Source organism: Cydia pomonella, chromosome 6 (genome assembly GCF_033807575.1).
Source record: "Cydia pomonella isolate Wapato2018A chromosome 6, ilCydPomo1, whole genome shotgun sequence".
Lineage (NCBI taxonomy): Eukaryota > Metazoa > Arthropoda > Insecta > Lepidoptera > Tortricidae > Cydia > Cydia pomonella.
In genome coordinates this window covers 3,549,265-3,566,992 of record NC_084708.1, presented here as the reverse complement: position 1 = coordinate 3,566,992, position 17,728 = coordinate 3,549,265, and the positions used below count along the sequence as shown (strand labels likewise).

The 17,728-nt window shown below is 36.2% G+C and overlaps 1 protein-coding gene across 1 annotated transcript in view; it reads right to left on the bottom strand.

Moving 5' to 3' along the window:
• The window catches only part of LOC133518725 (zwei Ig domain protein zig-8-like), a 698,354-nt gene that overhangs the window by 4,966 nt on the left and 675,660 nt on the right, over nucleotides 1–17,728 (bottom strand). The window contains exon 6 of the mRNA XM_061852405.1: nucleotides 11,991–12,118. Coding sequence (XP_061708389.1) covers nucleotides 11,991–12,118 — 128 coding nt within the window. The remainder of the gene's footprint in view (nucleotides 1–11,990; nucleotides 12,119–17,728) is intronic.

The window sequence follows — 17,728 nt, the reverse complement described above, 5'->3', positions numbered from 1 at the left end:
TAGAAATAGGTACTCAGGATCATCTATTGTTTTGAAAAATAAAAATGTTTTTTATAAGTCTGTTGGAGTTGCCTTTGGTACAAAGTTAAGCTGGTTAAAAGATAATGATAGCAGCAAAAAAACACGTGCTCAGAACAGCGGAGAGTTTTTACATAGCTTATATAGATTATAATAAATAGCTTAGATCTTAGTTCCTTCGTTATTATCAGCATAATGAACATACCGTCCTTTAGATCCCGAACCAATAGCCAAGAGTATGAAAATAATTACTAATCGTGAATAATAGCCACACCATGTTTTGTGCGTATATTCCACCTTCCAATCAATGTCAATGGACACAAGTAGCAGCAGTAGCAGTTACGTCATTACCATTCCTGTTGTGCAGGATCCCTTGTGTCCTGTACATCTGTTTGATGGTCGTGAATTACTGAGCGAGCCTTGCATTCAAATGGTCAGTGAATTTCGATCTAATACCCATGACATTTAACATACAATCGAGTTACCTAAAAATTGTGTTCTGATTATTAAGAAACACAAAGGTTTTTATATTAGAAGCTTCAGTGAGATTCAAAAGGCCGAATGTTGAAAATCATGCCAAAAATGGTTTCCGAATAGTAGGTTCTTGAGCACGCAATCGAGATTAAGCAACATAGCGGTTGTTCATACTCTTAGTGATCTAAGATACGTTATAAGGAATATCTACCCTCATCTGTTATTTATTTATGATAAGAAATAAATGATAGATAATATTCACATTGACGCATTGCAAATAGGTTACCTAGTAAAATTGCGTAACTGTAAACCTTTTTATTTTCTTTTTGTCTCGTGTTATATAATCGTTTATTATATCAAATGAAAGTTTATTTTATATATAATCTAACTGTAATGGGTTGCCTTATTAAAAAGTTGGTCCAGTCCATGGTTGCCTAGATTTTAGATAAAAATCGGTTAATCCAGGCAACCTGGACCAACTATTCTTTTCTTGTCTTCTCCTACTATAGTAATACATTTATTATGTTACAAATTAACCCAACAATTGCTATAATATCAGCAGGTTATTACAAAACGTCAGTTGTAATTCACACCTCTTTAAATATGCATATTTTCTTTTTTCGGTCTGTTAGCCTAGTCAGAAGTAACCTGCCTACGAAACAAGAGGTTACCGAATCCTGGGTATTTCTTTGTGTAATTAACATGCCATGTTTTCTATGTATATTTATAAGTATTATAGTTTTGTGCATATATAACAGACGCCTTTCAATTAATCTCTCAGACTTTGTTCTTGCTCTTAAAGTCTCTGACACATTTATTTTGATTACATTTTCTGAAGCAATTATCAGAAGGTTCCTACAAAACGTTACTTGCGATTCACACATTTTCTAATATATCACTGGCCATGTTTTGTGCATATATATATACCACATGCCTTACAATTAATCTCACTGAGACCTGAATGGATCGCAGACGGACCCAGTAACGGTGACGTCATTACCATTCCTGTTGTGCAGGGCAGGATCCCTTGTGTACTATACATCTCATTGATGTTCGTGAATCACTGAGCGAGATCTGCATTCAGTCGCAACTAATTAGTATCATTTTCAAGTGTGTGCAATTGAGATTTTGTTTTTGTTCTTAAAGTCTCTGGCACATTTAATTTGATAACATTAGAGAAAGCAATTAGCATATATCAGAAGGCTTTCCAATATATCACTGGTCATGTTTTGTGCATGTATATATACCACACGCCTTACAGTTAATCTCACTGAGATCTGAATGGATCGCACAAGGGCCCAGTAACGGTGGCGTCATTACCAATTTCTGTTGTGCAGGATCCCTTGTGTACTGTACATCTCATTGATGTTCGTGAATCACTGAGCGTGGTCTGCATTCAGTCGCAACTAATTTGTGTTGAGTTTGAGTCGTGCTTAAGGTGCACTAAGATTGTGTTCTTCTCTTAGATTAAGCATGAGCGAGATGAAAGCGTGAGCCCGGGAGCGCGCATATCATGTTTTTTCAATTTAATTTTTTGTACGATGAAATAAATAAAAAAGTAATCGATACGTTCCCTCAGACATGATATTGCCGATTTATAGAAGTAATTTTCATATTTTTAGCTTTTATGCATAATTTGTGTGAAATTTTTGAAGTGCTTTTTAGATCTATGTTCGTGTTTTTTTTCTATCGAATGAAAGTCAAAAATTCAGTTCAGTCAGTCAATAATACGAACCAATACAAACTTTACTTAGTTTGGGGCTAGGTCGATTTGTGGAAGATTGTTCCCAAATATTTGTTTATTATTATTTATTTAAATTTGTAACAATTTATACACTAAAAATTTAGCTTATAAGAAAACTGCTTCTAAAAATGCGCAATTTTATTTTTGAGTGAGAGAAGAACAGAGGGCCTACTGCGAAAACCGAAATTCGTAAATTGCGGGGATCTGTCTCTTTTACTCTCATTAAGATGTAATTAGAGGAACAGAGAAAAATGCCCGCAATTGAAGAACTTTGATTTTTGCGGTTATAGCCCTGGAATCTACTGCCGCCTTAACACAAATCATGACGTAAGCAATTGATTCATGTAACATGGACGGGATGAAAGATCGTTGTCATGTCAGCATGATCGTCTCATGTATTTGCCGGCGATACTAATATATTAATCACCTGTAGATGAACCCCAACCCCCGACCGCCGACCCCCAACCCCCCGTTGTTTACACGGCACACCGCTAATTAATCTAAATTGGGTCGCGCCCGCAGCGCGGAAGTTCGGGAATTAAAGACGAGTTATATGAAGACTGGCAAGATTGTCAGTGACAGGTGTTATTCTTGTTTGCTATTATTACTACAACTGCTCTGTCGTTGTAATGAGTAATACCTAAGTACTTCTAGTTTTTAAGTTATAGATAAGTCATTAAATAGGTACAATTGATACAATCACCCACTGTTTATTATGGAGGAGCGGGACTTCCTGACACAGGTACTTCTTACCTACTAGGAAGACCCAACCTTGTTGTCATATGTGTACCTAACATTTATGAAATAAATCATTTTCATTTTTAGGTGTGACAGCTACGTAAGAATAAATAGGAAAAGTGGAGGCCTACATGACACTTTTATGTTTAGGAGCCGAATAAAACACTCTTATATATTTCTCTAATACTCGTATGGGGAAAAATAATCGGACATTTATTACTGAATTGAATTACGATACGACGATCACTCGCAAAAAATAATATAGGGTAGGGGAAAGGAAAAACCAAGGAAAAGTTACCTGATCAAATAAAGAAATGGGCTTAGTATTGGTACGATCTTGAGTCTTGATTCTAAATACAAAGAACTCGACTCGTTTTTATTAACTACATAACTTCCGAGTCTTTTAAGTTCCGAGTCGAGTCGTTTATTGATTCTTTTAAGCGCAACTCAAAAAGAGTCATGCCTCTGAATAAAGACTGCGTCAGCGTTTATAAGTGACATCTAATTGAAAGTAAAGAAAATAGGCGCTATCTTGTGATTTGGGTATCTTACATATTTCTAAAGAAGACAATTGCATGACATTAACCATTCTTGTGAATAAAATGAGAGTAAACTGAAATGCACTCATATCCCTATAATAGACTCAAGTCTCTAAGAAGTTAAAAAAGACTCGAGCTTTGATTTAATTATGAGTCGAGCCTTAAAACAGAGGATTCAAAAGACTCGAATCTTATCTTAACCAACACTATTTGATCTAGACTCGTAAAAGTCGTAACAGGAAAGCAAGGAATTTGCATTGAGAAGAAAAACTGGAAGAAGTCACACCGACAAGAGCCTTTCTCTTAAATTTGTCCTAAATTAACTAATTTGTCCTGAATTAATAAAAAGATTTCGATTTGTAGATTCATTGGCTATTGTACTTTGCCATAAGGCGTACTGTATTATATGGTATAAAAAGAAGACGAAAGTGATGTTTACAATGAGGAACTTTGGTTACGAAATTGACGAAATTGATAGTTTAAAAACTACCAATTTAGTATCTTATGAGAAAATGTCGCGGTAGACCCGATTGAATCACTAAATATGTGTACAGAATGCGAGATATTAAAGTGTTATGATCAGGGTAAGTACATTCTTTATGTAGCGAGACGTCATTTTTTCGTCAACGGCATGACATGTATACGAGCCCTGGTTACGCTGTTTCCCAGTCTATATAATTTTCATGTCCTTGACAGCGAATAAATTCTGAATCCCCGCGAACGTTCGCGACGCACGCTTTATTAGTTCCACAACTGCCTCACGCTTGAATACTAATCGACTCATTACACGTTAGAGGGGGACAGCAATACTAATCGACTCATTATCAGAGGGGGACAGTGATAAATCCGTGATGCCGTCCCCAAATTTGCCTTTCGGAACAAGGAACAAAGTCTAATTAAACGGGATTATTTCTTATTAACAATTTAAATCTTTCAAGTTTTCGACAATAATCTGATTAGGGTTCCTCAAAATAGGAGTGTAGGGTTTTTGAAATGCTTACGAGCATTTGTTTTATTTAATTTTTATTGCAGAAATGGCGGACTTAATGCCAAATGGTATTCTCTACCAGTCAACCATAGAGCCAAACAGGGACACATACAATTGGAGCAGAGAGAAAAACAAAATTTATTGAAATAAAAAGATAAGCAAACTATACTTATGAAGTACATAATTATACAATACAAATACAAATAAAAAAAAAATTTATTAACAAGGAAGAGTTGATTAGAGGCAGGGTTGACAAAAGTAGGTAATTATAAATTTATATACATTGCGGTTAGATTAACAGTAGCCCTCACACTAGGTCAAGCCTGTGTCGTGAGGACTTTGGTGAGACAGTAACAGCAAAACGAATTAACAACTAGTTGGTGCTGGTGATCAACTAAAATAATTAAAATAAGTTACATGCAGATAAAGACTATAAAAAGGAGAATGAATGGATGCAGAACATTACTTAATATTAACAATGATGAGTAATACTACTGTTTGTGTGTATGTGTATGTGCGTGTGCGTGTGTGTGTGTGTGTGTGTGTGTGTGTGTGTGTGTGTGTGTGTGTGTGTGTGTGTGTGTGTAGGTGGGTGGGTGTGTGCCTGAGTGTATTTTACTGAAAAGGTTTCAATACCTCTTCAGTTTCCCTGTAAGAGAGAGAGGCTAACCACCTTCGGACAACAATTTGAAATTCCTTGAGTGTCATGTATATTATACATGACACTCAATTATATTACACAAATAAAAAAAACATACAAAATATCAAAATAATACATACTATAAATATTGATGCTTACGTAATATTTATTTTGTTCTCCTTGGCGTGGCAATCGTCTAATTGAATCCTTACAATTAAGCCGGCTGTGTGTGTGTGTTAGGTTGGTTGTTGTTATGTATGTGGTATAAAACATTTGAACATGTCAAGTAATCTAGCAGCCTATGCCAAAAATATTGCATATGCCATAAGAGGGGTGGAGGGGTGGAGAGATTACCTTCTGAGACTACCTTTACCTTGGGGCGAGCCCTGGCTGATGCGCGTAATCGCGCAGGTCTGTGCCGTCTGTCTACGTTCTATCATGTCAAAGCTTTTTGCCCAACCGTTTATATAAATACTGTTCCCTATCCCTTGGTTGTCAACGATTCAAGATGGTGATGAAGTCTCGAGAATATTTTTTTTTGTGTTTTGCTCATTTACGTTGTTAAAGCGCTGGTGGCCTAGCGGTAAGAGCGTGCGACTTGCAATACGGAGGTCGCGGGCTCAAACCCCGGCTCATACCAATGAGTTTTTCGGAACTTATGTACGAGATATCATTTGATATTCACCAGTCGCTTTTCGGTGAAGGAAAACATCGTGAGGAAACCGGAATAATCCCAATAAGGCCTAGTTTACCCTCTGGGTTGAAAGGTCAGATGGCAGTCGCTTTCGTAAAACCTAGTGCCTACGTCAATTCTCGGGATTAGTTGCCAAGCGGACCCCAGGCTCCCATAAGCCGTGGCAAAATGCCGGGACAACGCGAGGAAGAAGGCTCATTTACGTTGTTAAAAGTGTAATATTGATAGCTGACTATGCTGTGAACTATCGTGGAAGTGTGCAGCTAATGAAAAACTAATCTTGAAACGCGTTTAACCATGTTTTAATCAACACCCGGCAATCCATCGTGGCTTTTAGTAAAGTCGAACTATCTCTTTACTAAAAGCATCTACCGAACAACGTCAAGCTCTACGAGCACACTTAAAACTTACAGCTATGGAGTGTGGAATTAAGAGGAGTGACATCTCTTATGGTAGAACTGTTGCTAAAGTGTCCAGCTGTCAGCTAGAAATAATAGTTCCAAATCTCTCCAGAGTAGCGCTAGAGTAGCTAAGAACCTAGGCGCTATTGACGGAGTGAAGTGCGCTGTCTATGATTTGATTTTTTTGTTTAAGTATTCTAGGTATTGTAGCGCCACCTATTTATGGTTTTTTGATGACACTTTTTGGTACATGGAGATTTATTTCCTTCCCTCCACCTTCCGTACTTACAACGAAACTTGACATTGGCAAAATCATCCTAGATTTGACGGAAGCCATATTTTAAAAGAAGAAGACGAAGAAATACTGTTAGTTCATTGTTGCGTCTAGATTATTCATTTCAAAATGATTTATTGTTGTGTTCGTGTATGATTAGTGTGTGAAAGAAAATAAAGGTTGTCAAGTTAGAAGAAGGATTTTATTGTTGCTAACTCGAAAATTCTTGCTTTTCCACGACTTCCAGAAGCTTGAGTCAGACGAAGCCAAGTCTGCAACTATACTGTATTTAGATAGCACACTCATTGCAAGTATTATTTATACGTCATAATTGCTTTGCTTGTATACAGTGTGGAAAGATAAGTCGGGCCCTGGAGGGAAACTAGCTTAAATCCTTAAGTTGGCTCATTTTACTTAAAGGAGACATTCCTTTATTTTTAAAAAGAAACAAAACTGCATTCAAAGATTTTCTAAAACTCTTTAGCCTCGCCAGGGACTCGAACCAACTAAAATTAAAATACTTATAAATGACAAGCTATAGAACCTTTCATTTATAATTATTTTTTGTATTTTACCTGTTGGCAAACCTAAATAAATAAAATAAAATAATAAAAATTTCATAGAAGTTTGACGTTCAAAACACACTATTTCTTTCTGACTGGGCTGTGTATGGCGAACTAATATTAGAAATTTACATTGTCACTAGTTTATACGAAAATTGAACATTTGGGCTACTAATTTTTACTTGTCAAAAAGTCCACATCTTTTGTTTCACGAATGAATGTTTTGACATACCTTTTTTGACAGGCGGGAGTTAGGTTTTCTCAGGACCAATTCGTGACATTTGAACAATAAACGCGAGTATTTTATTCATATGAACCTAACTAATATCTCGATGGTACTGTTCGTTTGCGCGTAAAATATCACCTCTATAAGCCTCTTAATGGCGTCGCCAGTAATTTTACGACCTCCAGCTCCTGTCCATGTATTTCATTGACTTCAACTTCGCATAGATTAACCAGTGCAAGTTGACCTTTCTTGAATTTTCTGAGGTGTTATTTTTGGGCAAACCGTAATCTGTTAAACCTGCCTTTGTTTCTTTTATGCCTAGCAGTCAGCTCCCGTATACGGCACGTACCAAAGTAACAATGTAGTATTAAAGTTGAATTTCATGTTATAATTCTTTCAAAGACAACACGTTTGGATGATGTAGAACGATCGGCCGCCCGCAGCCAGGTACATTTTTTTGGAACTGACAAAACGTGTTATTCAAAGCCAGGACCATCGGCTTCATAGGCAGGGTCAGTACCCACTAGGCCAGACCTGTCGGCGTTTTGTTTAACAGCCTAATCTAGATTTAACTTTTAAGCTCAAAAAAATCACCTCATATGACTCAAATTAACAACGAATATTGGAGACCACTCATATATTAAATGTTCTTTCGACTCTTTCTCGGTAAGAATTGGAATGGTACGGAATGAGCAACTTCGGTAATATATGCCAGGATAAATGCAGATATATGATTCCTTTTCGAAGCTCATAACGATATAGCGGACTTAAAGCCAGTCGAATGTAAATTATGCACTCTTCGCTTGGTTTGTCCTTGAGCTATTTTATTTTGCATATACTCGACAAATCGGGACGGGTGCCACCATAACGGGGTAGCCTAGAAGTCCAGGAAAGCTGAGGACGGCGGTTCGAATCTGGCCTCTGTCACTGGGTTCGGTCACTTTTTCTTTAGTTCATGACAAAATCAGTTTATATTTTCTTTCAAATTTTTATATATAAATAACATAAAAATCACGAGCTTTTTAGATTCTAATAGAATAAAAAAGTATAGCAAGATTTTTATTTTCAAGTCGTTGTATAGTGGTAATGGAATGAAAGAAACGAAAATGTATGGAAATTTTGGTACAACTTTTATTCTTTAAGTATCTTTAAAACTCGTTATTCTGAGTAGAAATAACGTGAATGTTTTAAAATCAGAAAAAAATGTTTAACTTTAAATAATGCTCCATCGCTTATACGATGAGTACTCTATATTATATTCAAATAAGATAATCAAAGACTCAGAGAATATCTAGAAAAGTCATTCTTAGTCAATAGCATAGCTGCAACACCACTGTATGTAAACGATTGCATTTACTTCGCTTTTACATATTTGTATACTTTAAACACAGAACCGCAAAGAAATAAGGCTTTCATTAATAATCCAAATGTGTTATCAAAACTTTAAATAAATACAAACCCGGTACATGCAGGGTCCTTCAATAAAATAAAAGAAAACAAATAAAAAAAATATTCTACAAGTAAAGGGCTCTTTTACAAGTCAATGCAATGTTTATAGTAACATATAGTGACATGAAAAATACATAAAAACATTTATAAATACAACAGCCAATACCTGGGTAAACATTACTTATAATAATCTTAAAATAAATAATTACTAAAATGCAACAGAGATGGTTAAAAATATATTAAATCTGGGGATGTAAAAGGTCCCCAATGTCAGAGTACTATTACTAATAAGATTTGGAGGTGTAAAGTCTCTCCAAGTGTCAAAATGAAATGTATACTAAATAAATCAATCGCGTCTAGACTGTTAAGCTAGCAGTCTCATAAACTAATGCTACAGAATACGTAACTAGTATGTATCCAAAGTCAAGTATATGATACAATATTACAGAGACGTATAGTCTCCACGGTTAATACATTAAGTTAGAAGATGTATAAGGTCCCCACGGTCTAAGAAAGATAATAATACCCATTAATAAGATTTGGAGGAGTAAAGGCTCTCCAAGTGCTAAAAAAAAAAAAGTGTATGTAATACATGTTTCACGTCAAGAGACTGTTAAGCTAACAATCTTAAAACTAGTTCTACAGAAACTTGATGTTCAATAGAAACTAGAGTGTATGTGTATTGTGTAACTCAGACCCTAAGGCGAATTCCGCCGCTGCATGAAAGACGCCCAGAAGTCTACCGTGACCGTGGACTTCTGGCCGAACATCGGATGTGCTATTTTGGCGATTGACGAAGACCAGAATAGGTGACGCAGCAAAAAATGTTGTATCGCCAACATTACTTAATTTTCAACATTATTATTATTTTATTGTATGTATATGTTTGTCATAATAGAAAAAGTAAGAGCGAATCGCCTAGCGTGGTATGGGCATGTGATGCGGAGGGATGAAAGTCATGTGACGAGAAAGGTATTACGAATGAATGTGGAGGGATGGAACGGCAGAGGAAAACCTAGGAAACGGTGGATGGATTGTGTGAGAGAGATCACATGAAACGAACGCGAGTGAACGATGAGATGACGGGTGACAGAAAGAAATGGAAGGAAAAGACATGCTGCGCCGACCTCAAATGAATGGGATAAGGGCAAGCGAATGATGATGTATGTATATGTTTGTAAAATGTCTATTTGAGCCTTTGTTGCCTGTCAATAAATGTTTTTTTACAAGCTTTTACTTTGCTTTAACTTGCCTTGCCCTGTTAGTGGGCAAATCTTGGAAGCTAAAGACTCACTTCCCGACTTCCGATTGCTCTGAAATTTTGTATACATATTTATGTAAATCGGAAGATAAAAGACTAAGGGCATGCTGCACGTCGGTAGTAAACAAGCGTATGGCCCGTCTGACGGTAAGCAGTCTCCGAAGCTTATGTACGCCTGTAACTCCAGAGATGCTACATGCGCGTTGTCGACCCTAACACTGCGCACCTTCGTTGACCTCTGGCAAACTTACTCACCAGCAATATGAGTACGGTCTAGTATTTATTATTTTATTTGATTATAAAACCAGTCGTCCGAAATAACTCCGAGCGTCGTTAAATAAAACTAGTGTCAGTCTCAAGTTCGTTTCAAGTCTGATGAACCCTTGGTCTGGACAATGAAACTTATCTTCCTTGCTTAATGGAAATGAAAGGCGCTCGTGGAAAACAATTAGGCTTAATTTTATGGAAACGAGTCTTTTGTCGGGGGAAATGATTGAAATTGTAGACAAAGAGTGTTCTGAAATCTGTCAATCAGGAAAAATATTTAAGGAATGTTTATGGTTTTTTAATATCGAATGCAATTTCTGAGATTTTGTGTTTAATTTCAGGGAAAATGATTAATTTTAATAAAATGAAAGATGGAAGATGTTGGTAGACTTTTGGAAATTTAAGTAGGTATAATACAATACGCAATAAGACAATTACATTCTTAGAAATTGTTATCTCGATCAGTATAACAGCATTCCATAGTGGGGTATTTTTTATTCTTGGTGAATTAACACTTTACCGCGAATATATACGAAGCCTTATATGGCGAATATGATAAACAACTCTATTGACTATTAAAGTTCTCTTCTTCTTCTTCTTTGCCTTTTCCCACTTTAGGTGGGGTCGGGTCTCCTAATTAATTTACGCCAGGCACTTCTGTCCTTGACTATTAAAGTTCAAAAAAAAAAATACTTTCGGCAAGGGGTTAAATTAAAATTAAATTAAATTATCATTTATTTCAGATCTTTACAATCCATAGATTTTGTTAGTTTATGTAAGCTACGTACCTAATAACTAGTGTTAGTATTTACTAATTACAACTAAACTAAACTAAAAAGTAACAAAACAACGTACAGGTCGCCCAGTCACAACTACCAGGTGCCTCCATATTCGACAGTCGCATCTATCGGATAATACTTTCAGAAAGCTGTTGGGACTGCTTCTCGCTCGTTGCATTAAAGATGCTGAGCGCTTACGCAAGATGGCATGGAACCCGTCTGTGCGCGCCTCGTAAAGAGTATCGTGAATTAAGATTTCAACAATACGATTTTTAATATAAATTTTCAAAATATTCCTCTACACGAGTTTTCTTCTAAGATTTGTCAAATCTAACCTTTAATACCACGACAATACGAGTCAATACGGCGTCTTCGTGAATTACACGACCTATAATATACCTATAAACATATCTTTGATGCTGACTCAGGCTAGTTGGAAGTCTGCCAGCATCAACAGCAGTACGAGTGAGAGTACCTCTGTTAAGTAGAACCATTCAAGACTACTTGATTTTTACACGGCTGTGCTTTTATATCGCGTGGACTAGCAAGCCACCATGTTTGCCTTTTTGACGTTTTCTTCTGCTCTGAACAATCGCAAAGTAAGGACTTTAAGCTCGAAGAATTTTGTACATTGACCCCCCATTTCCTATATCTATCGCACGCGCATGTTTATATTGCTGTCATCCTCACAGAATGGCATTAACCGCTGGCATCATAGGCTTGACAGCAATAAAAATATGCGCAAAAAAAAAACTAGTAGCGATCGATTATTTTCAAATGCAAAAAAGTAAATACATTTAACTAGATGTAAATTCCGTGTCGACATTGTCAACAAAAGAGAACGTGGAAAAAATTCACTGTTTTTTCCCTGGATTGTTCAAGAGATTGAAGAGTTCAGGGCACAGGGCATAGAGTAGTTGGCATAGAGCACTCACCTCGTCCTCGTGGTACCAGAAGATGTAGGCGGGTGGTTCAGGACTGAACTGAATGAGGCAGGTCAGGTTGATAGTGGATCCCATGTCCACGTGCAGGTCCGGCCCGCCGAGGATCCGTGCTGATGGTACTGTAACAAAAAAAGCTCATGAGGTTCTAAGGCACTATAGAACAGTTCCAAAAATGTTTGTAAGGAAATAATAATTTCATAGCAGATTTTGTGTTATTTCGCGAGCGCTTTCAATACTGATCTGCTAGCATGAAAAGTGTAGTTGCGCGCGAAATCGTAGAGTAAGAGCGACTTTGTATGGTGTGGCGCGCGAGAACGCATCTCTTGCTAGCAGGTTTGGTATAGATAGATATATAACCTTGCCATCCAAAAGTCACCTTTAAATCTTGCGGGATACTACAGGGTATGTCCGTCTTTTTGGCCCTCATAAAAAAAATTGAGTATACCTATTATAAGTATCAACGAAACCCTTTCAGACATTCCCATGTATTATTCTGAAGCTTGATCTGAAATAAACGTTACTTATTCTAAGTACGTCGGTTACACTAGCATTGGACTTGGAAACCATTCTTATTTTGTTCGAAATAAGGTAGAACTCTTGATGATTCTGCCTCTACTTGGGGGTGAGAACGCAACTCATGCTAGACGGTGAGGGTCACCTGATGGGCCATCAAAAAAGGCCGCAGGTTAAGTAGGTAAGAATTGTATAACTTGGGCTATAAGTATCAGGTTCCTATCATTTGATTGTCATTTAGACATAAGTGTTACAGTAGACTCATTTTACACTAATAAGATTAAACATAACAACAAACGTAAAACAAAAAGTTCCTGGCAAAGTAATGCAGTGTTTCCAAAGATTCAAATTAATTAAAAGATAAAAAATATGCTAATAAGTTCCGAAATATTTTAAAAAAAATGGCGAAGTAGAAATAAGTCGCAAAAGTAGGCATTCATAATAAGTAACAGATTTTTCACACCAAAAATACGCTAATCTTGTTAAATATTTACTGTAGTCATCGGTTCTTTATTCAATTCAAAAAGTCTAAAAATATTCATTCAAAAAATAATATTTCTTCTTTAAATATGTTAAGTAAACGCACTTATAAATATCTAAAAATTATCATTAGGACGTAGAGAAAAAATTTTGACCCGTGAAGTTTCGGGATAATAAATTGGACGAGGTAACATTGTACAAAACGGTATACTCGTACATCAATTAGGTAATAATTTACATGAATTGCATCGACCCCCGACTACACTTACTTCATGGAGACAACTCCCTTAAATATGCAAAATGCTCAAGCTTCCACAAGCTGGACATCAAATTTTAATTCCAACTGCAAAGCTAGAATTTATCGTAGCTGTTAAATATTTAAGAGACAGAACGACACTTGCCGCGTTGAGTTTTGCTGATGCAGCCTAGTGTCGAGTTGTAAATGTTTCGTTCCCGGGAAAAATGCCACGGGAAATAATCTGTTTAATTTAGACTGGTCAAAATTTCTCTTCTTTAACGGCTTGTGATTTGTCTCCGTCGGTCTCGATTTCCCATAGCTCTCGCCCGCTTGATGGAGTTTTCCTGCGGTGGCAAGGGTTTTTGAGACAAAACGACACTCTTGCCGTGTCGAGTTGTTTATGTATTATTCGTCCCGGGAAAGTCCCGCGGGAAAAATCTGTTCAAAAGTTATATAGAATAATAATAATATATGAATACTTTCCATCACAATAAAGTTAATGTTTTTTAGACGGGTCGTCAGTAATTTTGTACGACGTGATGTGGACAGCGCTCAAGCGTAACGTGACAGATTTATACTTAAATAAGCAATCGGGGGCACGAATCTTTATACTATATGACATTAATGATATCTGTCAACTGTCAAATAACTAATGTAACTAATGTGTGTAACTAGTAGTGTAATATGTTTATTTAGGTATGCTATGCTCATTTAAATAAAAAATGAATGCCATGAAAAAGCACATATATATGTGGATGAGATATCTCATAAAAAAGTAAGCCGTGTTCCGTGCTTTTCAATTAATTCACAATTATCGGTACTTGCTTTTACTTTAGAGTTGCCAGCGATTTTGTCATTGCTTTATCGCCGGCAACTTCCGAATATTCCTGCCCATCACTAATGCAGACTTTCAACACTTGTATTAAGAATGCAGATTATTGCGACAACAACCTTTACAAAATAATACCAGCTTTAAGTGTTACCATATAGAGCAGGGTTTACTTTGGCTTAAGCGCGAAATATCGTCAGTAATGCAAAATGCACTCTCCGCTAAAGTGTTAGGGTGGGGATTCGCATGTGTGGGAGGGATTGACGAAGTAAGCTATTAGTGCAGTGAACAATAAAGCTTAGTTAGTGGAGGAAATGCTAATAAAGTTTTAAGTTCCGAGGCGGGCTTAAGATAGTGATGGAAAAACATAAACCTTTCGAGTCCTCACACTCGAACCAATTATTTTAGAATATATTAATGTACAATGATATAAGTAATTCTCATCAAAAATTTATTGTCTGTAGAACAGGTAAAATGTCTAAGAAAATCAAAACCCCGAGTTTAACAACCGAACTAGGTGGCGTTATTCAGCGCCATGCTTAGTGGGTAACTTATTGTCAAACGTGATCTTTTAATAAAGTTACCATATTAAGCAATGGGTCGTAAAGCGAAAACTACTTCAGCCGCCAAATTTCTTACAAACAACAGATACTAAAATTCTTTAAAGATGTAATCTCTAAGTATCAGAGATCAAATAAAATTTAAAAAAAGATCATTAAATTATCTTTAGAGAAATAAAGGGTCTCCCAACCTTGAATTCTTATATAAATAATTAAATGACAAGAAATTAAATCAGACAAACAGTCAGGAACCGAATGAAGTGTCTCACGTTAGTGCCACAAAATGTTCTTGTAACTATTTCAGTTTATAAAATCTCTTAGACTATCATCTTTATTCATCTTTTTATAGCAACAAAATGTTCTTATATCTATTTCAATTTATAAAATATTGTTAGAACCTTTAATATGTTGGAAACTCTTTTAAGTATAAAATCTCGTAATCCTGACTCGAGGTCTTCAAAACATACTCATGTCGCGAGTTCTGATACCAACACTAGCTAAAAATTCTCGAATGGATGAGGTGACGGCGTTAAAAGCGACTTCAATGACGTTGTCTAATTAAATCTCGGCGTTCTATCTGCTTGTTTATACGACATAACTTGGTATACCGAGGCAGTCCTTGGGTCTTCAGAGGAAATGAGTCACGTTGAGATTTATTTCTTTATATTGCAAGTATCAAGACAATGCTTAACAACCACAAAAATTGTAACAACAACAAAACAACAGTTGTGTAATTGTATTGTTTAACAATTGTAGTAAAATAAATTAATTTTTTTTAGAAAAAATCAAGTGTTCGAATGAAATAACCTAAATCCCTAAATATCTAGAAGATCCCTTAATTTGAAAAATCTCCAATTGCGCCTTTTTTTTAATCTAAAAAATATATAGTACAACACAAGCCTTCTTGAGCTTACCGTGTGTAGCCGCCGTGCAGGTCAGGATCTCGACGACTTAAATAAAACTTCGATTTATAATGAAGTGAAGTATAATCTTCCCAAAGGTACTGGTTTACAAGGGTTCTTGCCAAAACGGTTCAATGTAGAAAGTAGGTGTTGATAGTATGGAGGATGATGAAAAAGTGGGACTTAGTCAATTTGTGTAAGAATAAGAATGTCCCTACAGTACGTACAAGTTATAACCTGTGAAATTTATAATTGTAAGTAATAACCTGTCTGGATGTATGTTCGTCCTTTGCAAAAACGCTGAATAAATATCGATGAAAGTATAACCTGGAAAATGACATAAAATACTTTGAAATTCGATTTTTTTTTCGTAAAAGTTTATTACATAATGTGGCATTGGATGGAGCAGGTCAGATCTACTGTGACCTGTGTCAAGTAGGTCTGATTGGCATAACCTTTGGAAATAATATAGGTTTTAAGTTTATTTTACTAACCATATATGGACTTCTGGGTCTGAAATAAAGATATATTTAATTTAATTTTTATTACGAAGGAAGAAAGAGATGGAGGGACAATTTGACGACTTCTCGAGGATCTCGCGGGTAGAGGCTAAAGAAAACAATTTAGTTTTAAATATTCATATTTTCTGCATCTCAATTTAGCCGCAAAATCTCACATTGCTTGCGTCTGCGTTTTGTAGACGCCATTACTACTAACGACCCGTAAACATTATCCATACATCTCCATTCCATTCTAAAGTGGTAGCAGCGTAATGGGTGGATTAAACAAGTATATTATTGGGTTTTAAATCCTGCAGATTAAGTACCGTTCGCATGTAACGAAAGCTAACAAACAAGCTTTGAACACATAATGATGCTTTTATACGCAGTTTCGACTGTTTTACGAGGCCCAGTGATTTACCAGTTCGCCGGACGATATCGGCCTGTCAGTGATTCGCGATTGTCAACTTTTGCGAATAATTGGTAGGCCGATATCGTCCGGCGAACTTTTCTCGAACCCTTTATAGCACTGTCGATGGAAACGTTGTAAATTCGAGTATCTTTCTTTTGAGATAATACTTAATTATGTTAATTATGTTAAAGTAAAGAATACATTGCCTTGTGAACCTTATGAACGCAACGCCTATGTCTTGTCGCAATGCGTCAGTTGATGTCTTTGGCGGTCAAATAGTAATAAAACTATAGGATCAATAAGGCTATAGGGTCGCAGAAGGTGTGAAAACGGTGAGCGATAATCGACTACGCGTACTTTTGAAATCCGTATATAATAATTTTTATTTGCTTTGTTTTGTCTGTCCACGATCATCGACGATTCACAAAACAAAATTATGGAATACAATGCATTAAAGTGTACGCAGAATACGTATCATCGTCATATTTTATAATGCTTATATTTTTCGTCTAGTTGTCATAAAAATATTGCTGAAAGCCTGGTTGGCTGCATTTTGCGCTCTCCCAGTTATCTTTTTATTAAATGTTACAATGCTTCTGAATTCTTAAAAGTACTTAAGTACTGATATAGAACGAATAAATATGCATAATTTTAAAACGAATACGGGACTTAATCGCGTAAACTTACGTTTATTATATGGCCTGACGTTTCGAACGTGACAACCCTAGCGTACAAGTGAATAATCAAGATCAAGTGCGGGTAGTTCGCAAAACCTGCGCAGCAAGATGTTGATACAATCCCTCGCCAGTCTGCCTGTGACCACGAGCGTAACGTCACGTTCGAAACGTCAGGCAATATAATAAACGTAAGTTTACGCGATTAAGTCCCGTATTCGTTTTAGAACTATGAACGAAAATCGTGTTGGTTTAAATAGATGCGTTATAAAATCAAATTATGATACTATACAGCGTGTATTTTTGATACGATCGCATAATCATAGGGTAGTTAGTTTAGGTCTTGATGAGCACACTTTCATAGGTTTTATAGAAAAGTGCGACTTGTATTTTTTCTTATAATACAATTCAGCAAGCAATTTATCAGTAATTTGTTTTAGTCAAAACTTCGCATTTATTGACGCGACGTTACAACTGCCACAAGTGATCACGATGTATGAAATAAAAAAAAATACTCTGGTGGTTAAGAATATATAAAAAAAAAACTCTTAAAACCGTTTCATAACATTAAAACCTATGTCTCGTTAACGTTTGCGGCTATATCAGAAAAACACACTATAG